The following is a 26,124-nucleotide window of genomic DNA, read 5'->3' as shown; positions in this document are numbered from 1 at the left end:
CACAAACGTACATTCTCCAAATGTACAACATTCAAGAGAATCGAGGCGCCCTTCGAGCCCTCAGACAACTGTGCCCTGATGCCTGCTACCCCGCCATTGATCGCCTGACCCGTGCAGCTTGGACGGCGCCGCCGGGACGCTACAGGCATGCCACACTCCCTGGAGTGGGGATAGAAAACCTGCTCATATAACTGTTGAACCGACCAGGGCGAGTCGGGGTCCGACCAAAACGAGGCTGAGACAAGACAACGCGAGCCGTCCGTCGGTAATTTCTAGCCTGTACAAAGGAGCGAAGAAACCTCGTCCGATTGAGCTGCGTCGGTTCTGTGCGCCCTTTCATTCCCAGCGTAGCCACCAACGCCCCAAACTCTGCACAACACAAGCTTGCACACGCGCCGAGACCAGATCGAAAGCTTACGCCGCCAACGAACCGACCGACCGCGAGGAGCAGCAGCCCGACGGACGCCATGGACCACTCCCACCACAGCGGCATGGACCACAGCGGCATGGACCACGGCGGCATGGACCATGGGGGCATGGCTAAGTGCAGCATGAACGTAGGGCACACCTATCTCTACCCACTCACCCGTCACACGGTGCCCCATGCGCCCCAACCACCGGCCCGGCTCGCAGAAGGCTGACAAGGGGGGACGGACGGGCCGCAGATGCTTTTCACGTGGGACACGACCAATTTGTGCATCGTCTTTGAACGCTGGCACATCCGCTCGACTGCCGGCCTGATCTTCTCCCTGCTGGCCGTCGTCGCCATCGGGGCCGGCTACGAGGCCCTGCGCGAGTCCATCCGCCGCTACGAGCACTACCTGAACAAGAAGAACGAGGCCGTTCCCCGTAAGTCTGGCCCCACAGAGAAAGAAAGGAGAGGAGCGGAGAGCAGAGTAGAGAAAAAAAAAATACGATATAGACGGCACGAGTCGAGATTTCGGGGGGCTATTTTATATCAAAGAAAATAACACCTTGCTAAAATCCGACAAGGCGCGGACGATGTGGCTGAGACTGAGAGTACCCCTTTCCTCCTAGCAGGACAAAACAAGCCCAAGGTCACCCGCGAGGCGCACGTCCTCAAGGCAGTGCTCTACGGGATCCAGAACTTTTACGCCTTTATGATTATGTGAGTTTCCGAGCAGCTGGGTTACACTTTTTAGCGGGGAGGCCTGGTGTGCTAATTTTGCTCAAACTCGAAAGGCTCATCTTCATGACCTACAACGGATGGGTCATGATTGCCGTCTCGTTCGGAGCTTTCCTGGGATACCTGCTCTTTGGCGGCTCCACTCCCGCGACCAAGGAGACGGCCTGCCACTAAAGTGCGCCGCTGTCAGGAGCAGGCCTCGGCCGCGGCCAAGTATCTTGGAATCTAACCGCCGTGAAAATGGGCCTGATAGTTTGATACCCGGGCTAGACTGTTGGATATCACATGATGAGGGCTCAGGTTTGATACATGTATGAGTGGCCTCATGAACATAGTGTATGTACTTGGAAGAGCCAGGGAGCCGTCAGGTTGTACTGGGCTTGTGACTATAGCATCTGCTCTTGAAACCGAATAACATCTGTCTAAATCTCGGCCGATCCTTCTATAAGAGCGCAGAGATGGGCGGCGTGTACTGGTTCGAGTGTGGGAACACGAGTTCCCCAGGCGGAAAAGGGGCAAAAACAGAGCCCGGCTCACAGCTTGTTCTCGACAATCTGCGACGCCAGCTCCTCGATCATGGGCTCGTCGCCAAACTGCTCGTTGTGCTCAAACTCGGGCTCCTCGGCGTAGGCGATCCTGGCCGCGTCGACGAGCATGCGGCCCGTCATGCCCCAGACCTTGAACCGCGCCTCGGCCGCGTCGTCGCCGTCGGGCTCGTCCCCCAGCGCCGCCTGCCCGTCCTCGCGCGGCCGCGGCCGCGTCACGCGCTGCCGGCCCACGGGCACGAAGAAGTAGTGCAGCCGCCAGCGGTGGCCGTTGTACTCGGTCCACTTGCCCTCGTACCAGCGGCCCGGCGGCAGCGCGCGCGCGGCTGCCGGGGAGTCCTCCTCGTCGGCGGCGAGGAGGAAGTTGTGAAAGGGCGCGCTGAAGACGGCCGCCACCTCCTTGGCGTCCAGGCGCGGCATCAGCGACTCGTCGGCCGTCGGCACCTCGCCCCCGGCGGCGGCGGAGGCGGAGGCGGTGGCGTGCAGAAAGGCCACGCACGGCCGGACCACCAGCCCCGTCCGGGCCAGGCTGTGCGGGAGGTGGCACAGCTGCTCGATGGTGAAGGGCGCCGGGATCTTGGCGTCGTCCATGGGGAGGCCGATCTCCTCCCACGCCTCGCGCCGGGCGACCTGGTCTATACATGCGTGTGTGTGTTGAGTGGTCAACACCCCCATCGCTAGCGGGGGGGACTTCTGTCTCGGCCGACGGGGGAAGCCTTACAAGGAGTCTCCTCTATGGTGTCGGCTTTCCCTCCGGGGAACGCCGCTTGCCCTACGGGGATGGAGCAATCATCGGGGTGTCAGCTTTCCACGGCCGCACCGCCCCACCCAAAGCCCGCAGCACAAACGAACGCACCGGAAAAGCTGCGCAGCGTGGCCGAGCGCATGGTGATGACCACGCGCAGGTCCCCGAGGCGGTCCGCGTAGAGCAGTATCAGCACGGCGGCCCGCCGGCTCACCGGTAGCCTGTCCCAGAGCGGGAAGGCCGGCGGCCGGTAGGACCGCAGCCGGGCTACGGCGGCCTTTGTTCTGATGAGCGCCCTGTTCATTTCTTTTTCTTTTTCTTCACACCCCCCCTTCCTTGCATGTACAGGCACCTCGGCAGAAGCTTTCCCCTAGCCTGGGGATGACTCGACCCCGGAAACCCCGAAAAAAAAAGTCCAGGGAGGAACAGATAAACACACATGCACCGTCTGTGAGACTGGTGCGGGAAAGGCTCAGTTACTGACCAGTGATGCTTCGTTCAGCTGGCCCATGGTAGACGCATCCCAATAATCAGCGGCGGCGTCTTCGTCTGCGCAGGCGCTGGGGGTTGCGGCCGACGAAACCTCGCGGACTGCGTCGATGACGGATGCGATCTCTGCCTCGGTGAAGGGCTTTTCTGCTGGCGGGCCGCTGCCGTGCTCGACCTGCTCAGTCGCGGCGGTCATCTTCACAGCGGAGGGAGGGAGGGAGGGAGGGTGGCTGGTGGAGAGAATACGCGGGACTGTTCTGCGGGCTTCTGGGGGTAGCGTCGGCACGTCACAGGCATTGCCCCCGACGCAGCGGTTCCATGGCGTAATATGTGGGGTATTGCACGCTACATCTCAAGTAGGTGCTCTGGATATTGCGCTGCTTGTCCGAGCCCGACTGGATGTAAAGCTGTAATATCATGCACGCATGTAGTGTCGAAGTAGGCGGGCAGTAGGATATGGAGATAGTATCAGCATATAGCGACTGGAACGTCCATCACCTAGCCATGCACCCACAATGGCCGACGCAAACGTCAACATGCGCTCCTAAACTACGAGTGGCCGGTCATGGGTAGCGAACTGCAGCTTCAAGCATCGAACCGATGTTTAGGGGTCAACTCGAGTGAGTTCATGCATGTTCTTTTTTTTTTATTAAAAATATTCCGCCATCCTAAGCAAAGCCCTCAACGCCTAATGAATCATCCGTCGTCCATCCTGTGTCTGGTTGATCAGAATGCCCCAGTTTGCAAGGACGAAGCCTCCGCTGAGATATAGGACACGATGGAATATATCTCCCTCCCACAAGACACGTCGGGTCTGTGGTATTGCCAAATGCGAAGGAGGCTCGGAATATCGCCCTCGGTTCTCGTGTCGCTGTGGTTCGGTCGGAGGCCGAGTTCGTCAGCACGCTCTGCCGGTCGGTCTAGCGCGAGGATCGCCAAAGAGGGGCAGCGTCGAGTCGAGCCGGAAGGCGCACATACCCCCAAAGCCCAGAAATGCTCCCAAATGCGAGAAGAAGGAAAAGCGCTTAGAAAACGAGGGCGGCGCCCTTGGTCTTCTTGTCACCACTGTGTCACCAAGGTAAGGATTGATTAGCCATTGCCCCTTCAAGCTTCAGAACGACGCCTCCCCGAGGCGTCGACAGTACTCCCATGTCCTGCCATCGGGCGCCCGGCTTCTTTCGCATCGCAAAAACTCACCCAAGCTCGAAGTGCTTGCAGCGCTTGATGGGCAGCTGGCACTTGGTCTTGCAGACGGTGCACTCCAGTCTCAGGACAATCTTCTTGGTCGTCTTCGCCTTCTTGTGGAAGACGGGCTTGGTCTGACCACCGTATCCCGACTGCTTGCGGTCGTAACGGCGCTTTCCCTGGGCAAAGGTCGAGGCCTTGCCGGCCTTGTACTGGGTGACGCGATGGTTGGTGTGCTTGTTGCACTCCTTGCCGGCGCAGTATGTCCGGCGGGTCTTGGGGATATTGACCATCTTGGGCGAGAGGTTTCCTTGACGGCTTCGGGTGTAGTTTGGTGAGGGTCGTCGATGATGTTGAGGCTGACAATTTGAGCAGGCCAAGGGCAAGATCAAAAGGCAGGATATTTTGCGCGTGCCTTCCGAATAGGTTGTGTGCGCCCAGTTTCGGTGGGGCAGCCACAGTCTGGGCTGGGCCTGCCCGCTGTGGCATCGTCACGTGTTTATGCTGACTCATCACTCGACGCCTTCTCCCCGTCCCCCAGATGTTCGTTTGGAGTGTTCGAATGGCAAATGGAACAACATGACACTCGTGTTCAACTACCACTGTTCGGGATGCATGCATAGTTGATTCGGCTCAACGGACGAAAAAAAAGACAACGTATTGAGAAACCTATCCGAACAAAGTCCAAATCCCGAAAACGGCAGAGAATCGTGCATCAATCCTCAACCTCGTGAGCCCTGGATATTCATCCGCTAACCCCATCTGCTCCTCCTCCCCTCATTTGACCCCTGGGAGACATCACACCCCTCTGGGATGACCCGGATATTTCCCTTCATGTTTTCACGTTTGCGGTCTGACTTGGACTGGATGCCTGCCGTCTTCATGGCCCCGGCAAACGCTCCTTGGGTTCTCTGCAGCAGCCCCATGGGCCGTGGGACTGGCGTGTCAGGGCCGCCCACATTCCTCGACCTGTTGGTGAGGACAACATGCTCCCGCGTTTCCGGGTGCCCAATCGCTCCTCCCGTCGACCCTGAAGACCTCAACGAGGCTACTGACACGGCTGCGGACCCTGACGCCGAGGACGCTGTGGACATGCCCATCGGTGCGAGGTTGCCTGACCTGTATTCTGGCGAGGTGATTTCGACAATACCTTGGTCCCGCCGGAATGGCCTGACTTTCCTGGCAAACTTGCTGGCCATTGCACCAAGTGTTGAGCCCTGCCTCCTCTCCTTCTCGTCATCCGAGTCCGTGTCCCACCCGCTTTTGTCCGGTCCTGACATTTTGCTCAGGGGTGGGTATGGTGTCTTGAGCGGATGGTTGCCCGTCCCGAAGGACCTGTCGCTGCCCCTGCTGGTGGAACGTCCGCCGTCCCTGTCGTGACTGGGCGCCCGCATCTCTGGCGGTGGCGGCGGCGGCTTGCGGGTGTCTGAGCGCGTGGCACGGCTCGAAAAGCCTTCTCGGGGCTCCCAAGTTAGAGAAGGGGGCTTCGACCGGCGGCCTAGACTGTCTGTGCTCTGGTCGCGGCTATGGCTTGGCGGCGTGGGGTTCATGGTCGCGCGCGAATGGGTGCCCCTAGGGCTTGGTTCGCGCAGCTTCCTGTCGTGGCGACGGTGGCGTAGTGCGTCCGTCTCGTCGGCTCGCACCATGGACGAGCGCTGCGAAGTCTGTGAACTGGTGGCGCCGACTATCGAGCCGCTGTTCCTACTGTTGGGCTTCTGCAAGGTGAGCGGATCCGGCCAAAGAGCGCTGTCCCGGGCGGACCCGCGTTTCGAACCGGGCTCGTCCAGGTCCGAGACGAGGTCGTCGGCATCGCCATCCGTGGAGCTCATGGGCGAAACGATGTACTCGCCATCTTGCGATGGCCTGGAAGAGACGTTGGACATGGGCCTCACCGGAACGCCGAAGCCCATGAGTTGGTTGATCTTGTGGTTGGAGGAGTGATAGGTTGGACTCGTGAGCCTGGTAACGCCCGGAGATGGCGGTTGCCTTGTCTCTATCTTCGGTACCGCGTCGCCCCCGCGGCCGATTCTAGGGAACCCCCCTAGCATGCTCCTTCTCTTGGTCTTGGTCTGGCTTGGGTTAGGCCCTTCGACATGACCACCGACACCGGCCTTTGGGGCTTTGGGAGCTTTCCTGGGCGGCGTGTCGAAGAAGGATGTCCTTTGGGGAGGTGGTGGAAGGGGCTTGGACCCGTAGTTTCGCGAGCTCCCTGGCGCCGGGGGTAGGCTCTGAGGCCGTTGTGAACTGGCAGACATTGTAGCAGTGGTTGTGTGTGTGTTGTGACTGTTGTCACTGTTTGGTGGTGTAAAGGTTACGGTATTGCGGGTGGTATTGCGGGTGGTATTGCGAGTGAGTAAGTGAGTTGGATTGACTAACAAGAGGCGATAGTCACCAAGACGGACACTAAGAGGTACGGTCATCTGGGGATTTATGGGAGCGGGTTCCCTCGGGAGCACTTCGTCCCGCCACCAGAGACGCTCCCCAAAGGGAACAAAAGGACATGAAGTCCGGTCCAGCATCACGCTCTCAGCTGCCCGCTTTCAGCAGCGCATATGAGTGGCCGCACAAGGCAGGTGTCTTTGTTGGCAACCCGTGAAGGCGACTTCGTCTCGTGTCGGGACAAAGAGAGTACAGCCTGGCAGGTGTTGGCGAGTGACCTCATGCAAGACATTTGGGAAGCCCGGGCATCGGCAGCCCCGTGCCTGTTCTTTCAACCCGGAGGCTCATGCTTCTGTCGCCTACAACGGCGTCGCTGGCTTCTTTGTATGCAGAGCGGAATGGGCATGGAATGGGCATGTTGTCTCTGCCAGGCAGGCAATAACAAAGGATCGTCCTCGAAATGCGCACGCCCAATTTCAAAATGCGGACTCAAGGACAGCCTAAGTGTTTTGACCCAGTGAGTCCATTTTGCTGGGTTTCCTGCCGATCAATACCAGCATTGACTCTCAAATCGGCAGGGGCCTGGCTTGAGTGCGTCGTCCACCAAGCTTGGCAGGTACCAGGGGCCAGGTGCAGTAGAAATCCTGGGGTGGTGCGTTTGCCAGGCCATGACTTAGTCAGCAGGATGGCCTCGTGGGGGGCGGCAGTGCGCGCGAAGCACGCATCAACAGAGCTACGCTTGTCGACGCGACAGTTGGTGTTGTTTCAGCCAAACCCTTTCCCATCTCACCCCAGGACGCCCTCAACTTCGCATCCTCGTCATCGATCGGCTCCCGTCGTATACGCCGCGTTTTCCCCCGTCTTCCTCCCCGAGTCCACGGTCGGCCGAGGCCGCAGCATCAATGGCCGACAACGGCGCGTCTGGCAATGCCGGCGGCGCGTTGCCCCCTCCCTCCATGCCATACTACGAGAAGAGTCGACAGCATCTTAAGGAGCTCTTGGCAAAAAAACGACAGCTAGAAAAGCAGCTTGTGCGTGCCCTTCCCTGCCGTTTGGCCCGTTTGTCCACCTCGACACCGAGGAGCTTGCGTCGAACGTCGAACCTTGGCTGACAACAGCACATGTGCATCATCAGGCTTTGCGCGAGGACATGATTTACCAAAAGGAGACAGAGTATCTGGAAAACACGCCGAGCGGTAACATCATTACGGGTTTCGACAACTACACCAAGGCCACAACGGGCGCGGCCGCGCAGAGACGAAAGACGGGGTTGACCGAGTCCAGCCGTGTGTTTTCGCGGAGCTCCATCAGCTACAACGCCAACAATGCGGTATGTCGCGCGGACAGCCAAGGAAACAAAGAAACCAGGTAGCCACTGAGACTGACAAGCATGCCCACGGCCCTGTACAGCCCGAGGCGCAAACGCCAGGATCGGTGACGTCTGGCGCGGCCTCGGCTGCGCCGACCCCGGTATCGTCCTCCTTTAAGGACAGCGGATCGAACCAGGCGACACCGACGTCTGCGACAGCAGCCAAGGCGGCGGGCGCCACCAAGACCAAGAAGAAGGCCGCAGCCGCCAACGGCGTCGAGGACAGCGAGACAGACGGGAAAGAGGCCAAAAAGGTTAGGACCAGCTTTAGCGCCATCAAGAAGTCATGAGCTGCCGTGCGTCCTATCCGAAGCTCCTCGGCCCGGGGTCCCAACTTTATCGGGTACTGGCAATAGTGCATGCCGGTCCCGGCCGGGAGCAAGAGGAAATGGGACGACGGTTGGCAAGTCCCTTGAAGGTAGGTGTTGTTTACGTGTATCATTATTCTTTGTATTATTGGCGGTTAAGGAACAGCGCGGCGTTTGGGATACCCGTCATGTCTTGGGAGTCGAGGGACAAGGATTCTTTTGATCAACCTTGATTCTAGTGTGGCTGAAAGATGCAAGCCAAGGAATGAAATCATATAATTGCAGACATCACCACTTGGCTACCTAGTGTTTCGCGCATCCGAACCAGCAGTGAACCTACCAAAGCCCGCCGCAGCTGAGGCGCAGGCTCCATGCATTGCTATGGACATGGTGCCGTTTCGCGACGAACTCAACTGCGCGAGGCCGCAACATTGGACGTTGGCGGGTGATATCCACTTGTGTTTGTGAGTACGACCAGTGGAAACTGTTCTTGTGTGTCTCTCCTGTTTCTTTTTCCAGTGTGTTCCTTGTTTCCCGGGCTATTTCCGTTTCCTGTATAACACAGATCCTGTGAAAATGACAGGCTTTTACAGAGAATATCAAATGACAGCCCCGTGCGCCCCCCAAGCTTTCCAGCTGCAGCTGCAGCTTTCCCTTGCTAGTGCGACCGGGCAATCTGCAAGAGTGCGGGGTAGCACTGACCTCATCCCATCTGCCGCCCGGCCTGACGAGCACAGCAACGAGGCCCAATCGCTCTCCTCCTCCGCCCCTTTGGATGGTCCTTGACGTTTAGCCTGGTATATAAACCTCTGGGTGGGCCGCGACGCCTAGATAGAACTACCTATCCACTGGTACCTGGCTGGGTCCCGTATTATCCGAACGTATCCTGTAGGTGGCTCCTCCTATTTCCCAAGGTATCCTGTCGAGCTTCCTATGTCGCTGCCCACTTCCTGTGTCCCCTCCTGTGACCTACGTAGTGTCAGACCTATTTCCCTGGCTGTGAACTTACGCGGGCTCTATTTGAGGACCCAAGCACACACGCAACCGCTCTTGTTGGTCCATCTGGACCCTCTGCTAAGGAGGTGCTGACTAGCCGATACTCTCCTAGCAAACCTCCGGCCATGACCGTCGTCGCCACCAAGTTCACCCCGGAGGTGCTCCTGTCGGCGCCCCGGAGGTCTGCCGGCTCGCCAAACCTGTCGGGCAAGAAGATCCTGTTCACCGTCTCGACCTACTCGTTCGAAGACCACAAAAAGACGTCGCAGATTAAGGTGCTCGACGTCGCGTCGGGCCACTCGACCATCCTCTACGATGACTTGTCGTATAGCGAGCCCGTGTGGGTGGACGAGGAGTACTTCCTGTTTGTCAAGAGCGGCGAAAAGGGCACCTCGAGCCTGATGTTGGGCAGCGTCTCGGCCGACTGCGAGCCGGCCGAGGTCTACCAGGCCAGGGGCAGCGTCTCGAACCTCAAGGTCAAGCCGCTCTCGAACAACAGGGTGCTGCTGGCCTGCTCCGCCCTGGCCACACCCGACGGGCAGATGTACAACCCGGACAAGGACGACGAGAAGGTCTACCACACCGGCCGCGTATACTCGTCGCTCTATGTGCGCCACTGGGACTCGTACGTCGGCAAGAACAAGAACGCCGTCTGGTACGGCACCCTGAAGTGGCAGCCCGCCTCGGGCTCCGGCAGCAGCAAGAGCGGCCGGACCCTGTCGGTCGAGAGCAGCCAGGGGCTCATCAACGCCCTGGCCGGCACGGGACTCGAGTCGCCGGTGCCACCCTTTGGCGGGGCCAGCGACTTTGACGTCTCCCCGCACGGCCTCGCCTTCGTCGCGCGCGACCTGGACGTGAACCCGGCCATCTACACAAAATCGAGCGTGTACTTTGTCCCCCTCGACTTCGCCTCTGGCTCCCCCAAGGCCGCGGGGCAGCAGCAGCCGACGGCCATCCCGACCCCCGGGCTTGCAGGGTACAGCGCCGGCCCGGCCTTCAGCCCGGACGGGCGGTCGCTCGCCTTCACGCGCATGCGGGACATGCAATACGAGAGCGACAAGCCCCGCCTCATGCTGGCGCGCGACGTCGCCGCCGACCCCGGCGCGGGCGCGCGCGAGTTCTTCGCCACCGACGACGGCGAGGGCGCCTGGGACCTGCGGCCCGACGGCGCGCCGCTCTGGAGCGACGACGCGGCCGAGCTCTTCGTCGTGGCCGAGGAGCGCGGCCGCGGCCGCCTGTTCCGCGTCGCGTCCGACCCGGACGCCGTCGCCGCCGCCCGGAGCCTGCCCGAGCCGGTCCAGACGGAGCCCGGCACGGTCGGCGACGTGCAGCGCATGCCCGACGGCAGCGGGCGCCTCTTCGTCAGCTCGAGCTCGCTCATCGACGGGTCCTCCTTCAGCATCGTGGAGCCGTCGGCCCAGACGTCGGAGCTGGTGTCGTCGCTCTCGCGGCAGGGCAAGACCTTTGGCCTGTCGCGGTCCCAGGTCGACGAGATCTGGTTCGCGGGCGCGGGCGACTACCAGGTCCACGCGCTCGTCGTCAAGCCGTCGCACTTTGACGACTCCAAGCGGTACCCGCTCGCGCTGCTCATCCACGGCGGGCCCCAGGGCGCCTGGAACGACAGCTGGAGCACCCGCTGGAACCCGGCCATCTTCGCCGAGCAGGGCTACGTCGTCGTCTGCCCCAACCCGACCGGCTCGACCGGCTACGGCATGGCGCTGCAGAACGGCATCAGGGGCGAGTGGGGCGGCCGCCCCTACAACGACCTCGTCAAGTGCTTCGAGCACATTGAGCAGCACATGCCCTACGTCGACACGGTTCGGTCCGTCGCTCTCGGGGCCTCGTACGGAGGCTATATGATCAGTGAGTGTATTGTATTGGTATCTGAGCGCTTGCATGTGACCTGCTTCACTGGCTGACACCCGCACGTAGACTGGATCCAGGGACACGACCTCGGGCGCAAGTTCAAAGCGCTGGTCTGCCACGATGGCGTCTTCAGCACACAGAGCCAGTGTAAGGCTTTTCCTCGCCTGGCCCTCTAGGCCCTTCACCATCAGGCTGTGGAGAGGCTAGCTGCTAATCTTGGCTTACACACTACAGACTCGTCCGAGGAGCTCTTCTTCCCCATCCACGACTTTGGCGGGAGTCTCTGGGAGAACCGGGAGGGCTACGAGAAATGGGATCCCTCCAAGCACGTTGATCAGTGGTCCACAGCTCAGCTGGTAAGTGCTGATTATCTAAACGGAAACAAGGTGTTTAAGCAGTCCGTGTTCTCACCCAGCTGTCTGTTCAATCCAGATCATCCACAACGAACTCGACTACCGCCTCACCATTTCCGAAGGCTTGGCAGTCTTCAACGTTCTGCAGCACAGGGGTATTGCGAGCCGCTTCCTCACATTCCCCGACGAGAACCATGTAAGTCTTCAGATACATCACTGCTACTTCTCCGCCCGAGTCCCAAGCCCATGCTCATGCTCATGCTGACAACGTCACTGCTACCTGTAGTGGACTCTCAAGCCCGAGAACTCGCTCCTTTGGCACCAGGAGGTCATTGGCTGGATCAACAAATACGTCGGCATGGACCAGTCAGAACTGGCACAAAAGACCCAGAATGTCAGGATATGAGAAATCCCACACAAGCCCCGCTTGGTTTCTGTTCAATGAGTGTAACAACGGACGCGGGAGAGTAGATGGAGGGAATCGCACGAGATTATAGCAGAGGCCATCAAGGGCGATCTGGAATCAGCACATCTCTGACCTCCTGAAATGACCACATACAAAAACGCACGTCGTGCCACTTTGCGGATATGCCACACCACAATGATTCCCCGGCTTGCCTCCGCTGAAACACACCTCTCTGGGAGTCGAGGAACCCGGCCTCCAAGCGCGTTCTGTCGTGTTCCGCAAGTAGCTCGTGGACGCTCCGGAGAAACTCTCTAACGAAGCGGTGCTCCGGGCTCGGCTTCTGGTGGCGGTACCGCCTGTCGAAGGTGAAGAATAGCTCCGGGATGGTGCAGTGACCGAGATCTCTGCTTGGGAGGCCGCCTCTGCCTTTGTCGCCAGTGCTGAGTGATTTGAGCTCTTTGGTCAGGGCACTGCGGTTTCTGGGCCGCCGAGCCCGGGCAGGTTTTGTTTTAGGACGGTCATCTGAGCATGCGCCGCTCGTCTCGGGTGTCGGAAGTTCTTGCGCCGTCTGAGACGGCGGCGGCGACGCAGGTGCAACATCGGCGCATGTGGACTCTGGGCTCTGATATATCGCTGGAGACGACGAGCGGACGCTTTCAGGTCGACTTGGGGCGCCCCGCGGTTCCTGCTGCCGCTGCTGATCCTGTGGCTGAAGCAGCCGCGCGACGTGTTCGTCCAACCGCCTTTGCAAGCTGGCGATGCGCTCTTCGGTGGCGGCACATCGTCTCCCGGCGCGACCGCAGTCCCTCCTCAGCTGCTCGACGTTGCCGACATGACGGCGGTCATTGTCGACCACCACTGCCTCGAGGCTGGCGCAGTCTCTCCTCAGCAACTCCATGTCATGGCTGTAACGGCGACTGTTCTCGGCTATCACGACCTCGAGACCGGCGCAGTCTCTGCTCAGCAGCACGACGCTGTCATGGTTGCGGTCGGCCGTCTCGGCCATCGCCGCCTCGAGGCTCGCGAGCCTCTGCTCCTGCCCCTGGGTGTCCTCCCACCTGCGGTCGGCGTCCGGCCCTCCCCGCCGCAGGGCGCCGCCGAGCTCCCGGTCCGTGTACTGCCTGCAGTCTCGAGCCGACGCCTCCACGCGGGCCTGGAGTGCCTCGAGTCTGACGCTCAGGTCCGCCAGCTGAGCCGCGGTCGCTTTTTCCTCGCCCGAGCCACCACCGCCGGGATGCTGCTGTTGCTGCACCGTCATCCCGGGCCCATCTCCCGCATCCCGATCACTGCCGGCCCGCCGCCGCCGCGCCTCGGCCTCCGCCTCGGCCTCGAGCCTCGCCAGGCGCGTCTCCAAGGCCTCCTCCCTCGCCACCACGCGCGCCTCCAGGACTTCCTCGCGTTCCCTAAAGCCCGCGGCGAGGTCCGCCTTTAGCGTCCGCAGCGCCTGCGCCGCGAGGTCCTCGGCGCGCCGACGCGCCGCCTCCTCGCTCGCGCCGACGTCGGCCGCGCGCCGCGCGCGCTCGCGCTCCATGGCCTCCTCGAAGTCGCGCCGCGCCGCCTGGATGCCCGTGAAGACGAGCGCGCACGTGGCGTAGCCGACGCTGCTCGCGGCCGCCGTGGCCGCCCCGGCGGATGATGGTGATGATGGTGGCGGCGCCGGTGCGGGCGAGGGCGGATGGGGCCTCATGGTCTGGTCGTTGCTATGAGGCGCTCCGGGGGAGGAGGAGGCGAGATAGGAGGACATGCTGCGCCAGATATGCGCGGCCATGATGTAAGTAGAATAGAGTCGACTGGGTAATGCGCTAGGTGTTGACAGTGGTTGACTGTGGTTTGTTCCTGATGGCGTGGTTTTTGAGGGTGTAAATGGGATGAAGATGGAAGTCGAGACCAAAGAGTATCAAGTTTGGATTTACCCATCGAATGCGCATTTAAAAATCTTAATTCCTGGGCCAGACAGCCTGGGTTGGCAACCCGGGAAGGCGCGGGCCCATCCACGGTCCTTCCGTCTCGAGCACGGCAAGATCACCATCTTGATCCCTTGGGCCATGGTGGGCGCGGACTCTACGGGACCCGCCCAGCCGGCTGCGGCCAACAGCAATCAATACATCTTGATGGACAGCATGTTTGCAGAGGGGGGCTCCGACTCGACCATCCAGAAACAAGTCTACAGCCATCTTTTCCAGATGGGCAAACCGACATGGGGCCACATTGTCACATTCGAGGGAATGAAGTTTGATAACCTTGGGCACATCATCCTACATTTCACCATCACACCGGGCGAGGCTATCAGGATGATGGAGGAAGCCCTCGTCCCAGTCCCCGACCCTGGGTGGTTATCTAGGTGGTTAAGCATCTTTGAGTACCCCGAGAGCATCTTTTTAGACAATGGCAACCATTTCATCAATGAGGGTCTTAAAACCTTTTCGGCCCCATCCATCGTCCGCCGGACGACTTGTGTCAAAATGACCATCATCAGCGGCAGGTGTGGCCTGGTCAGTCGACTTTGGACATCACTTCGAGGTACCAACACCACCAAACAAAGCCTGCGCACAGCACACTAAACAACAAGTAGGCACCGCTGAGTCGATCAACTAAACGACGCGGCTAGATACATGTATGCGCGCATGCGAAAACAACCATCTCCAATGTGAAGGGTATCTCTGAGCGCTCGCCTGAAAGCCAACCAAGCCGACGAACTCCGCGTAGAGAAAACGCACGTGTGATAGACAGCAAGACCCTGCCCTTCTCAGCTAGGTACCTACCTAGGTACTTTGCTGTTACGAGCAAACGCTATCAGGTTGTCAAAAGACGGGGGACGCAGGAGTATGATGTGAGAAAGGGTCAATAAAAGGAGATGCATCCCGTGAGGTGAAATCATGTCTTGCTCGCCGCAGATAAGCATGAATGGAAAAGCAAAGCCCCGTTAAAAAAAAAAAAAAAAAAAAACGACCCCGAGGGCGGGCGATGGCCAACGGGGAAAGAGCAATAGGCCGCGTGGGGCGTTCTGTACTGTGTAGAGATGAAACCCAGAAGATGCGGGTGGTGATTCTAGTGTTGAGCCTGTCGATGATGTGAGCGGGGGCGCCGCATGGTTCGTTTGGATAACGCTGGCGTCGACCTCAAGGTGCATACGGCTTGACGGAGCACTGCCCGTTCGGGTCCGAGTCTTCGATGGTGTATGTGAGAATGGTGTGGTCCATAAAGTGCAGCATGAGGCGCCAGCGGTAGACGGGGTCGGCCACCAGGGGCTGGTTGTGACGGCGACGCTCCCCACGGCCCGGGGGGAACAGGTTGACGCCGCGAGCGCCGGGCTGGGGCACCCGCGACACGGCCATTCCCACCATCCAGACGTGAGGCCGCGCCTTGCGTTGCTCCTCCCTGGTGCGCGGCAGCACCCACTCGACCCGGAATCCGTGCCGGATCTGCCTCCAGCCCCTGCGCGCCTTGGTCAGCCGCAGGAGCGCCACGCGGCCGCACGTAGACCCGACCACGACGAGGTTCAGCTCCGGGATGCAGTGTTTCATGCACACGCGGTTAGAGTAATCCATGTCCCAGGGCTCCTTGACCTTGTCCGGATTGTGTGGCGGCAACAGGCGCCGGCAAATGATACTAGCCCTGCTGGGGTCAAGACAGAACAGCTCGACGTCCTCCCCTGTTGCACGTAGCACTGCATTCCTGCAGGCCATCTCTGGCGGCAGCGGCCTGAACTTGAAGTCAAAGGCCCTGTCGTACACGTTCTTTCGGAAGCTGTTGTTGTACAAAATTTCGTGGAGGAACTTGACAGGGGCCATATTTTTGTGCCGGCAGACATGGCCGATGCTGGGCACGATCGTCATGGGCTCGCGAGGTCCCGCGCCGCTGACCGCGCAGAATGCTGCCCTTGCCGTTCTGGGCCGGCGCTCGTCCTTTTCGGCACGGCGGAGCAGCTCCCAACGCCGCAGCGTCTCGTCAGACTCCCAACGCCGCAGCGCCTCGTCAGACTCGGGGTATCCCTGTAACCCCAGGTCGGCCTCGTTAGGGACCGCCTGCCGAAAGATGCCGTCGAGGTCTAGTAAGGTAGTGGGCGGAAGGCGGAACCGGTGTCTGGCGATTGGAAGCCTCTCCACTTCAACCTCGGCCGTAGGATTCCCAGGAATAAGCTTCGCAGTACGGCTGATGTCCAGCAGCACTCCAGAAGGCACGCTCCAGGTTGCGTCGATACTACTGACCGGCGCCCCCAGAAATTCTTCGGCTGTCTGTGCCTGTCTGAAGAATTTGTCCGGGAGCACCATCACTCCCCAGTTGCAGCAACCATCCGTACTCCACATCGGGATTCTCGAGATACTGGCACCCAGGCTCCAGATCGAGTGCATCCAGCAGGAGCCGTTGATATCGACTACCACGACCTTTTCGGCCGAGCCGTGCTCGTCATCGAGGAAGTCAATGCCGGGAACATTGGCCGCAACCTTGCTGGGCTGCGTCAAGATGATCCTCCAATCCCGAGTCCGACCCCGCAGGTGCCTCTCGAGGGCTTCGGCCGTCAGGCCCGACGAGGCCAGCAGCGGCGATGAGCCCTCCGTCCGGGCCACGTCGTGATTCGAAAACTGGGCGGTTGGGGCCGCCAGGTCACCAGACGAACCGCCGGGCCCCTTGAGAGCGAAGGCAAATACCGTGATCTCCATCAGGTTGCAACTCACCGCCAGCAGACGCGACTTCTTGTGCAAAGCAAGGCCCCAGGCCGACGACCCCACAGCATCGTGGAAGAATGCTCGCGGATGTCGCGGCGTCGAGGTCCACTCCTTGTTCTTCCGCGCCAAGTGCTCGATGGCGGCCGCTATCGTGTGTGTGTAGTATCCGACGACGTCCCCGTCGTCGTAGGCCGCCACAATGACCTCCAGGTCGCCCAGGTCGCCGACTATTATGTTGTTGATCTCATGGCCTGAAGCCTGGTCGATGTGACCCGGGCAGAGGGCGGCGATCGCGGACGGCGCGGGCTTGAGCACGAGGAGCGGGCCATCTTTGATGACCTGGGGCGCGTTTTGGGGTTCGTAGACGTGTATCCTGCCCTTGTATGCGACAAAGTAGAGCTTTTTCGCCGTGGAAGATGGACATCAATATAGGTCCTTCGCCGGACGTGGGCACCCGAGTGGCACGCCCACCACAAACAAGATGACAGTCCCACCCAGCATCAGAAAGGCTGCTAGCGGAATAACACAGGGATGGCAATAAGAATAACATGGGGATAATAATAGGAACAGGAAAAGCCCATAGCATTAATGATTTTGACATCCGGCATTTATAAAACTGCCGCCTTTTTTGTGGTGGGCGTGGTGGGGTGTGAGAATATGGGAGAATAAGGGAATGATAAAAGGGCAAGGAAAGGGTGGAAGTATGGGGCAAGGAGAGAGGCATTGGGAAATGATAGATCAATACCGCAAGAAAACGTGCAACAAGGAAACAGGCTCACATTGTATTGCTGGGAGAGGACGGTCAGGTTCATCCGCTGGCGACCAAACTGGAGCATCTCGTGGGGCGGGGCCGAGGCGGACGTGGTGCTGTCGGCGACGCTGGCGCCGTCGTCGGACCCGTCCTCCAACGCTCCGTTGGCGCCGCCGCCGCCGCCGCCGACGCCCCCGTCAGCGTTCCCGCCGGCCAGGACGCTCTCGTCCTCGCTGTCCGTGTCCTCAAAGTCGTCGTTGTCGGCGGCGATCAGGGGGTTCTGGTGCATCTCGAAGATCCTCGCGCGTATCTCGCGCTCGACGCCCGGGCGGCCGAAGCGGTTGGCCGGGGTCTGGACGCCCACGACGGGGCCGACGAGCACGACATCGGCTCTGCCCCCACCGCCGCCGCCGCCGCGGGGGGAGGAGGAGGAGTCCCTGGGCGCGGAGGCTGGCTCCTCCATTTTGGTCGATGGCAGAACGCGGGCCTGCGGTGGGTGTGTGGCGCAATGGAAAGGCTCATTGCCACGCCTCCCCCTGTTCGTGACGATAGGGGTGTGGGTGTCCGAGACCGCAGGTGGCGAATGGCGAATGGAAAGCCGGGCAGCCAGTTTGGGCGGTTGTAGGGGAAGTAAGTTAGTGACGTACGCCGACCACAAGATGGAGCAGGTGCAAGTACATGGACTCCACGCCGGTTTGCGGGGCAGTGGTGGATTCCAGCGGCTCGTTGGTTGCAGTTGGGGCTCGGCCGACTGGGGGCAAGCGTGACCTTGGCAGTTGCCTCGTCGTCCATCTACCCTTTCACGTCCACCACAAAAAAGATGGCAGTCTTACAGGCCCCAAAGATTAAGTAAAGTTGTTAGTGCCATGAAATTTCGTATGTGAGCTTTCCTATTCTTATTTTTATTACCATTCCTATTCCTGAATGGAATCGTTCAGCGCATTGATCACTCTAATCCCCGGGACTGGTACCAACAGCCTTCTATTGTTTAGGGTACCTATCTGCCTCAGGTGGGACTTGCCATCTTTTTTGTGGTGGCCGTGCCTTTTATCTAACCAATGATTCCATCTTCCTCGCTCTTTCCCGTTTGCTTCGTCACACTTGCGTTGTCTGTATTCCACCGGATTGAGATTTTGAATTTCACCGTGTCACCATTGGTGGGCACAGACAGTTTGTATTCGGCAAGTGAGATGGCAGGCAGGCTAAGCGAAGGGTGCGCAGTGGTGTGCAGTACCTCTCGTCCTTGTTTGCTCGGGAACAAAAAGCCAGGCCAAATATGGTTTCCATATTTTCAACTAAACTCTAGAGCCAAGACAAATGAATCGTGTATCCAAAGACAGAGCGTAGGGTATAACCGCAGCAAGCGTGTATGTACGTCGAGAACCATGCAAAACGCGAAAGGAAAGTGAGGCAGGAAAACCATGAATCGAACTTGAACCTCCTTCATCACATAATCATTCTCGTGTATATTCGCCGACCCTCCCCCGCCTTCTATCATTTTACGCCCTCATCAGCTCGACCATATCCTTCATCCTATAGTCCAGCACCGGGGTGACCCAGTCGTCCTCGACCAGGCAGTACGTCTCCTTGCCGTTGTCCTTTGGCTTGCGCGGGTTGATGGCCCAGTAACCAAAGTCGGCGTCGATGGCCTTGAGGTACCGCATCAGGTTCTGCCAGTAGTTGACGTCGCCGGCACCGGGAAGGTGCGGGGCGCCAAACTCTCCGACCCAGACGGGGGCGATGTCGCGCTCGACCAGGTAGGCCCAGTTCTCGCGCATGGTGCGGACAAAGGACGCGTAGGGCCGCTGGGCGAAGCGGCCCTCGGTCGAGCCCCAGCCGGACCAGGCGTAGACGTGGGCCGAGTAGACGACTCGGTCCTCGACGTCGAGCCGCACGGGCCGGCGCTCGACGCCGCGCAGGTCGTTGCCCGACTCGGTGCCGCCGACGACGATGAGCCAGTCGCGGTTCATGCGCAGCAGGCGGTTGCCGCACCGCTCCGCCGCCGACGCCCAGCGGTCCCACGGCATGGTGCCCCAGAGCCCGCGCACCTCGTTGCGGAGGTCGGCGCCCACGACGCGCGGGTTGCCGACGAAGCGCTCCATCACAATCTCCCAGTGGCGGATCCAGTCCTCCTCGGTCTGCGAGACGCGGCAGATGGGGCCGAGGTGGTCGTTTGCCCAGCCGGCGTCGCACGGGTCGGCGCCGCAGCACCACGTGGCCGTGGTGATGTGGTTGTTTACGATGACGGCGACGCCCGCGTCCGTCAGCGCCGTCACGACGGCCTCGAACACGTCGAGCGCCCGCATCCCGATCAGGTCCGGGTTCGCCGCCAGCAGGTGCGGCAGCACGGCCGGGTTCGCCATCACCATCTCGTCCGAGTAAGGGAGCCGCACCGAGTTGAAGCCGAGGGCGCGGACGGTGCGGGCGATGACGTCGCGGTGCTGCACGTCGAGCCCGCCGGGGATGAAGAGCTCGTCGCTGCCGCCGTACCAGTTGACCGACGAGAGCTTGAAGCGCCGGTCCTCGGCGTCGACAACGTCGCGGCCCCGCGCCCGCAGCGGCAGCGTGTACGTGTCGACAAAGGTGCGAGCGACGGGCGCCGGCAGCGGCCGCTGCGCGAAGAGCTGCGACGCCGCGTCGGGCTGCCACGGCACCCCCAGCGCCGCCTCGGCCTTCCACATGTAGTGGAAGAAGCCGCCGAGCAGCAGCACGCTGATGAGCAGGAACATTTTCTGCGGCGCTCAGCGGCCTGTGTGTGTCCGTCCGTCTCTATCTCTACCTCTATCTCTTTTTTGTCTCTCTTTTCCTGTCTATCTCTCCGTCTCGCTGGCTTCGGTCTCGGGCCGAGTGCGGGTTCGAGAGGAGGGGCGCGATCGGACCAGCGATATCGGCATTCGAGAGAGTCCGTGAGTCCGTGAGTCCGTCGGTCAGGTCGGCGCCATATCCAGCACCTGAACGCGGCGAGGTCGGCCAGCAGCAAGAAGCGAGACAGGCAGCGGCGGGTCGGGTCTTCTGGGGACAGACTAGACTGAAGACGATGGATAGTTCCAGCGATTGCAACGATTCAGGAAGACGGCGCCAGCACCAGAAGGGAAGCCGAAGCGCGATTCCCGAGCTTGCCGGGGGGTTGGAAGCTGGCTGCTCGGACAGGGACGGGGAGGCACAAAGGCTGTACGGCACTAGGATGACTCGTGCAGTGGGTTGCTGGTCGGGTTCTCTCTTGGATCTGCTTTTTGCTTACGTCGGCGGTGCTTCGGGCATTTCGTTTTGCAGAGAAATAGGAATGGAGAGAGGTTGGGGTCTGGTAGCACAATTGATCAGCACACCAGCACCAGTCATTCACCGCATTAGAACGCACTCATGCCTGCTCGCGGCCCTGCGGTTCTTGGGCTGATGCGGACGCCACCGCGAACCCTCAACGTCACCCTTGGGGGTTCACAGCAGCAAACATTTCATCTAGCAGCAAGCACATGGGGCATGGGAAGGCGGCACGGCGGCTAGCCTCCAGTGAAACCAGGTGGCCGCATACTGGGCACCCACGTCGCAAAGCCGTGCCTGGGGGGTGGCTGGTTTCTTTCCTTCCATGTGGTGTTCCACGCACAGACCCCCCGCACTGCCGGCTGTTCCCTCCCCTCCATGCTACCTCCCACCCTGCAATTGCACGACGTAGTGAGGGTGGGTGCGGTGGCAGGGAGCGGTTACGAACATCTTCTTTCGCACTAGGTAGTTCTTCTTGAGGCACGTCGAAATGAACGGCAAGGCATACGAGATTGGGTACTTTGAAGCCAGTAGATACTTCCTAGCTGGAGTTGTGCATTCATGCCACCATCGTGCAAGCATCCCCTCCCAATTAGGCACGTGGTCATGAAAACAAAAGAGAACATTGTGGGGGATATATCGTGTTAGAACATTGACCTTCCCATTTGGTCAACCGCATGTGCCTGCGGAGTTTTCCTCCTTGCGCCGAACGCTTCACCAATGATATAAAAGACAATAACAAGAGTTGATAACTCTGATCGTTGCAAGCCCCAAGGCGTCGTGCCATGGGCTTCATCCCGAGTCGACGCCGGTGCTGGCCCGATTCGTCCTGTGACCTCCTGTTATCCTGGCTCCTGAAGGCGGGCCCATCCGCGGAGATGCTATCCGCTTGTAGAGAGAGCACGCGAGTGCTTCTGGTATCTCTTGTTTCTGGCTCCTTTTTCTAGGAGACAGCCTTTTGTGTGTGTTTTTTTTGTTTGTTTTTTTTCTTTGCTTCCTCCCAACCCAATTGTGTTGGACAAAAGCTTCATAACCATTCATATCCTGTTCATACCCAGTGGGTTCATGTTCATATCGTTGGCATCACTATGCCCGGTCTGGGACCCAGCATATATCTCGCTGTTGTCCCACCTGACCACCTGCGGTGGCGCTTTTGGCTTCGAAAAGGAGCGCGTCGGCGCGTGGTATCTCGCCGTCTGCCCAAAGTAGTCGGGCGTGCGTCGCCCGCTGGGCGGGGGGCTCGCCGGAGACACGGCGGCCGGGTAGGGCGAGATCGGAGTGGTGCCTGCCGAGGGTGTTACTGCGTCGTCCACCATTGTCTTGCCCGAGTCCCGGGATAGCATCTCGTACGAACGTCTTTGGTTTTTGTAATCGTCGGCCACGCGGGCATCGACCGAGACGAACTCGGCCTTCTTGCTGGAGCGGAACGTGGATGAGATGAGGTCCTTCCAGCCGGTAACCATCGACCATCTCCCTAGCAGCATCATGAGCCAGATCCCGTTCATCTAAGTCTTGTGCGTCAGCATCTTATCCTTCATGTGGGCGCATGGGATGGCGGGACGTGGTCTAAACTTACAGCCAGGAGAAGAAGCACGGCGCCAACAGTAACCTCGTTTATCACGAGCTCGCTGGCTTTGTCGAGGCACTTGTTCTTGTCGCCACGAGCGATCGCAAGGCATGTGACCCACGGGGTAACCAGGCTCCTGTCCGTCTTGATTCTTTCCAGGGTGTTGTCTTGGAAGACAAAGACGATGGAGAAGAAAATGACATCAGCGATGATGATGAGCACGATGGTGATGCCCCTCCACTGGAGCTGAATGACTCGTCGGACTCGTCGGTAGGCCTGCCTGGGCGTCATGGTCCGGATGCTCCGGCTGGACGATGGCAGGTTGGAGCCCTCGGTCGAGGCGCTGCTGTCGCTGAGCGAGGCGAGGTACACCTTGATGCAGTAGATAAAGGTGGCCAGCTGGATGAAGATGGTGAAGGCGGAGAAGATGAGCAGCGGAATCCACAGCACGGCCAGGCTGTTCTCGTGGTTGACGTGACACGTCTGTCCGAACCGGAACGAAACTCCGCTCATGGTGAGAGCCAGGATGATGCCGACGAGGGGAATGCCCCAGCCGGCCGCCTGGGCAAACCACATAAAGGTCTTGCCGACCACGACCTGCCAGCAGATCTGGAGATGGAGCGAGAGCGCGCGAAGGAAAATCCACATGACTCCAGCCCACCCTCCAAGAATAAGCATGGATCCAGACGCTGCACATGCCTGATTCGACTTCATGTCGTTGGGCGTGATCCTGTCGGCACACTGGTCCGGCTGCGCTGCGAGGGGAACCACAAAACCCATCTAAACGGAAAGGTCACATGTGTCAGTTGAGCTTCCCAAGTGATGAGGCAATCTTCGTCCCCACACCATATGCCTGCCCGGTCCTCCTTACAACACTTACGTTCATGAAGGTGACTGCTATGGTCAAGCAAATGCTCAGGTAATGCCTGTGCGTCTTCTCGACTGGGAGGCAGAACCATGATAGCAGCAGGAATGCGCACAGAACGGTTGATATGACTGCGACGACCTCGGCAGACACCCCAATGGTGTCAAAGGTGTCAGGGTAGGCGAAGTCCGTCATGGGACAGGGGAGGCAGCATGTCAGGTTGCCGACATCTGCGCATAGCCTTCCCTTGACAACTATTTTATTTGGTTGTCAGCGGGTTTCTGAAGACTGGCTTGTGCAGTAAAGACGACTACCACATACATCCATTTGAGGTGCTAAAATCCATTGCGTCAAGAAAGGGTTTTGGGCAAAGGCTCAGTGCGGGTAGCGACATGGCTGCGATTTCTTGGGTTCGCCAGCGCAGCGCGAGATAGCTGGCGTATCGTTTATTGTTGGTTCCGCTCAGTGCAGGATCGGGTGGCCACAGGCTCGAGTGTTATATGCCAGCCGGGTCCGGGTGTGGTGGCGGGCGAGGGTGAGGTCAGACAGGTGCCACCGGCCTACACTTTGGTTGTTGGGTGTACAAGTCGGGGAGGACGGGGTCGGACCGCGTCGAGGGGCTGACGTCGGGTGTCAGCGACGCATCGAGTCTTGTATGGACGTTCGGGTCCCACAGAAGATATCGGAGAACAATGGTCGGGGAGACTGGAACAGTGGCGCAGGGCAGCGTTGAGGAAAGCAGGAGATATTCTAGCTATTAAGTCGCGCAGGTATCCGCCAGCTAGATGGGTATCACGGGCACGTTCCTGTGCGGGGGTATATCGAAACGGAAAATAGAGTGGCTCGTCCAGGCAACAAGGACGGCAGCGAGGGAGGAAAACAGTCGAGCGGAACGATCGAGGACGAAACCCCGGCTTCGCGAGGGGAGGCGGGAGGAGCACGGGATATGTACTATACTACACCAGCGAGTCGAAAAGCCGGGAGTCTGGGTTTGGGCGGGCTGCCTGCCCCATCCAGCCTCTGGCATCCATAAGGCACGGGGGTAAGGGGGGTGAGGGGTGGATGAGCAAGAAAGCGCCAGGGGTGTGCTGTCGCTCGACTTCTCGTCCAGGGCCCACGCCTCTTGGGCGGGGCGCAACACACCCTTGGATGGATGGACCCAAGAAGAGAGGATCGGGCCAGGTACAGGCGCAGGCGCGTTGGATGCCGGGGAGGACCCAACTCGAATGGGGCCTGGAGTCCTATTCTGGCCGCCCGCCTTTCGCTCATCCAGCCCATTGGGGAGGCGTACCGTGTAGATAGGTACTACCTAACACGTAGCAAGCGCACAGCTGGACCAGGGCCGTGGGACACTGCCATCGCACGTGTCTAGGTGTTGGCTTTGCGTCCTCTGCCTGTAGTTGGTAGCGGTGATGGGGTTTTGGCGGCCGCTGACACCAGCCGAGGTCGTGCTACCTTGGTTTTCTTTTTCTTTTTCTTTTTCTTTTTCTTTTTCTTTTTTTCCCTTGCTGCTTGGCTAAGCCTCACGCAACCGTTGGTTGGCTCCCCGTCCGCGCCAGGCCAAACTAGGGGGTACCTACCGCACAGTACGTACCTGAGGTAGAATTGTCGCTGCACGCATCACGCATCACACGAGAAGCTCGAGAGGCATCCGGGGCTGATTGGCTGAGGTCTGGCTCTAGTTGGTGGGGCGGACTCCGTGATCCACTCGACCCGGTGGTCGCGAGGGGCTGGAGCAAAAAAAAAAAAGTCAACCGGGGGTAGGTGGGGCCAGTCAGGTTGCCAGGGACAGGGATCGCACATGGAGGGCCAGATTAGCGGCAGGGGTGCGGCACCACGCAGCACACGACGGGTCGGACGAGGAAAGGCTACAGTAACGGCAGAAGTGGGAAAATTTGGCATCTGCCCTCTGGCCACGGACTAGCCAATTCGTTGGCTCGCACTGGGAGCTGCTGGGGACGCGGTCCGGGCTGGCCAGGCCTTGGTCCGGGTCAGCCATTTGGGAAAGGCCCCAATGGGGAGAAAGATGACCCTAGCGGCGGCTATCCTGGGCGCCATGGGGTGCCGGTGCTAGATTGCCTGCTCTCCACGCGGGGCACAGTTTCACGCTCTCTGTTCTTTGTATGGCTGGTGTGGGCGTTTGGGAAGGCAGCCTCCAGTGCCTCCGTTCGGCTGTTGTTGCTTCGACTGTTTTGTCCATCCTCGGTCAGCGGTCTGGCTGGCCAGGTCCTAGGAGGGTTGTGATGGGCTAGCCCCTCGTCTCTTGGCATCAGAGCCGCCCGAGCTGGCAGTCCCAAACACTGGCGGGAGACCATGACGGCCTCGATATTATCACGGCTCCGTATATACCTCCCGCGTGGCCCGATTGGTGCTGTAGACGCAACGCCGACGTGAACGGAAAATCCCCCCTTCCGGACTCACGCATAATGGAATCCATAATACATGGAACAAAGGAGATGGAGGGAATGTCCCTGGACTTCGCGGTCCCGTGGGAGTGGTGCGAACCGGTCGGTCAGCGTTGTCCGCCAGTAGCTGGCGCCGGTCGCAAGCAAACGATAGTGGTTCGTTTCCCGGAAACGCAACGGGCCTAGCACGCGCCAGGTTGGTCCTAGTAGTGGCTTCAATGGGCAAGATCACCGGGTACCGGGAACCATGGCGGTGTGTCTGAATCGCCAGCATTTTCGTGCGACGAGCTAGCCCGATACCTGAGGCGAAAAAAATCGCCATTTTCGAGGTAGCGCCAAGAGCCCCCCCATGTTCAGCCCTTACCAAATAAGGCCTAGCCTACATTTCTTTTTTAACATCAATCGCAACACCAATTCGAATCCGCCCACACGCGTTTTAATCGATTGGCTAGTGCATACCCCTGGCCCCTGCCCTCGCTTCACGAGTGACCTCCTCACTGCAGATTATTTAACCCTCACACCTCCGTAGGTCTTGTGGCTTATCCCACTTCCGCCTGGAACGCCTGCGATGTCGTCACTCGACGACATGGTAGTCATTGATCCTGGCCGAGGCGGCGGCTTGCGGGGGCACCGCCCCCTGCTGTGCTGGCACGTCGCCCAAATAAAAAGCGATACACCAAAAAAAGTAACCTTATCGAGCGCATTCATTCCTTTTCAATTATTCCATCTCCGAAAAAGAAAGAATAAAAACGTAACTTAAATAATGTAAAATAAAATGCTGCCATTGTTTGTATTATTTATTTATTATTTAGCTGTGTATTGG

The 26,124-nt window shown here is 59.6% G+C and overlaps 11 protein-coding genes across 11 annotated transcripts; 4 read left to right on the top strand and 7 right to left on the bottom strand.

The window, feature by feature from the left end:
- The first annotated feature begins 157 nt into the window (after positions 1-157).
- On the top strand, positions 158-1,643 carry GGTG_01496. Its single transcript, XM_009219263.1, has 4 exons — positions 158-557; positions 666-849; positions 1,042-1,129; positions 1,204-1,643. The coding sequence occupies exons 1-4, from the start codon at positions 468-470 to the stop codon at positions 1,319-1,321; spliced, it is 480 nt and encodes a 159-aa protein (XP_009217527.1). The 5' UTR covers positions 158-467; the 3' UTR covers positions 1,322-1,643.
- A 37-nt stretch (positions 1,644-1,680) lies between these two features.
- GGTG_01495 (NUDIX domain-containing protein) lies at positions 1,681-3,122 on the bottom strand (the record flags this gene model as incomplete). The annotated part of the gene is made up of 4 exons (XM_009219262.1): positions 1,681-2,327; positions 2,414-2,464; positions 2,549-2,704; positions 2,918-3,122. The coding sequence occupies 4 exons, from the start codon at positions 3,120-3,122 to the stop codon at positions 1,681-1,683; spliced, it is 1,059 nt and encodes a 352-aa protein (XP_009217526.1).
- A 247-nt stretch (positions 3,123-3,369) lies between these two features.
- Positions 3,370-4,533, bottom strand: GGTG_01494 (60S ribosomal protein L44). Its single transcript, XM_009219261.1, has 3 exons — positions 4,124-4,533; positions 3,905-3,991; positions 3,370-3,797 (listed from the first exon to the last, which is right to left on the bottom strand). The coding sequence occupies exons 1-2, from the start codon at positions 4,402-4,404 to the stop codon at positions 3,952-3,954; spliced, it is 321 nt and encodes a 106-aa protein (XP_009217525.1). The 5' UTR covers positions 4,405-4,533; the 3' UTR covers positions 3,370-3,797; positions 3,905-3,951.
- Positions 4,534-4,701: 168 nt separating this feature from the next.
- On the bottom strand, positions 4,702-6,541 carry GGTG_01493 (hypothetical protein). Its single transcript, XM_009219260.1, has one exon. It carries the CDS (start codon positions 6,529-6,531, stop codon positions 4,864-4,866), a length of 1,668 nt encoding a protein of 555 aa, XP_009217524.1. The 5' UTR covers positions 6,532-6,541; the 3' UTR covers positions 4,702-4,863.
- Positions 6,542-7,180: 639 nt separating this feature from the next.
- GGTG_01492 (hypothetical protein) lies at positions 7,181-8,503 on the top strand. Its single transcript, XM_009219259.1, has 3 exons — positions 7,181-7,521; positions 7,626-7,820; positions 7,901-8,503. Exons 1-3 carry the CDS (start codon positions 7,393-7,395, stop codon positions 8,147-8,149), a joined length of 573 nt encoding a protein of 190 aa, XP_009217523.1. The 5' UTR covers positions 7,181-7,392; the 3' UTR covers positions 8,150-8,503.
- Positions 8,504-8,835: 332 nt separating this feature from the next.
- Positions 8,836-11,941, top strand: GGTG_01491 (hypothetical protein). The gene is made up of 6 exons (XM_009219258.1): positions 8,836-9,055; positions 9,276-11,026; positions 11,096-11,176; positions 11,264-11,385; positions 11,462-11,578; positions 11,669-11,941. Exons 2-6 carry the CDS (start codon positions 9,289-9,291, stop codon positions 11,786-11,788), a joined length of 2,178 nt encoding a protein of 725 aa, XP_009217522.1. The 5' UTR covers positions 8,836-9,055; positions 9,276-9,288; the 3' UTR covers positions 11,789-11,941.
- Positions 11,889-13,556, bottom strand: GGTG_01490 (hypothetical protein; the record flags this gene model as incomplete). Its single annotated transcript, XM_009219257.1, has 1 exon — positions 11,889-13,556. One exon carries the CDS (start codon positions 13,554-13,556, stop codon positions 11,889-11,891), a length of 1,668 nt encoding a protein of 555 aa, XP_009217521.1.
- A 244-nt stretch (positions 13,557-13,800) lies between these two features.
- On the top strand, positions 13,801-14,349 carry GGTG_01489 (hypothetical protein; the record flags this gene model as incomplete). Its single annotated transcript, XM_009219256.1, has 1 exon — positions 13,801-14,349. The coding sequence occupies exon 1, from the start codon at positions 13,834-13,836 to the stop codon at positions 14,347-14,349; it is 516 nt and encodes a 171-aa protein (XP_009217520.1). The 5' UTR covers positions 13,801-13,833.
- A 364-nt stretch (positions 14,350-14,713) lies between these two features.
- GGTG_01488 (hypothetical protein) lies at positions 14,714-17,843 on the bottom strand. The gene is made up of 2 exons (XM_009219255.1): positions 17,235-17,843; positions 14,714-16,854 (listed from the first exon to the last, which is right to left on the bottom strand). Exons 1-2 carry the CDS (start codon positions 17,667-17,669, stop codon positions 14,908-14,910), a joined length of 2,382 nt encoding a protein of 793 aa, XP_009217519.1. The 5' UTR covers positions 17,670-17,843; the 3' UTR covers positions 14,714-14,907.
- A 628-nt stretch (positions 17,844-18,471) lies between these two features.
- On the bottom strand, positions 18,472-20,683 carry GGTG_01487 (endoglucanase E1). The gene has a single exon (XM_009219254.1). The coding sequence runs from the start codon at positions 19,933-19,935 to the stop codon at positions 18,706-18,708; it is 1,230 nt and encodes a 409-aa protein (XP_009217518.1). The 5' UTR covers positions 19,936-20,683; the 3' UTR covers positions 18,472-18,705.
- A 218-nt stretch (positions 20,684-20,901) lies between these two features.
- Positions 20,902-23,828, bottom strand: GGTG_01486 (hypothetical protein). Its single transcript, XM_009219253.1, has 4 exons — positions 23,218-23,828; positions 22,912-23,150; positions 22,041-22,811; positions 20,902-21,969 (listed from the first exon to the last, which is right to left on the bottom strand). Exons 1-4 carry the CDS (start codon positions 23,288-23,290, stop codon positions 21,502-21,504), a joined length of 1,551 nt encoding a protein of 516 aa, XP_009217517.1. The 5' UTR covers positions 23,291-23,828; the 3' UTR covers positions 20,902-21,501.
- Between the last annotated feature and the right edge of the window lie 2,296 nt (positions 23,829-26,124).

This window comes from Gaeumannomyces tritici, assembly GCF_000145635.1.
Source record: "Gaeumannomyces tritici R3-111a-1 unplaced genomic scaffold supercont2.1, whole genome shotgun sequence".
In the NCBI taxonomy this organism is placed as follows: domain Eukaryota; kingdom Fungi; phylum Ascomycota; class Sordariomycetes; order Magnaporthales; family Magnaporthaceae; genus Gaeumannomyces; species Gaeumannomyces tritici.
This window is presented reverse-complemented; position numbering and strand designations above follow the sequence as displayed.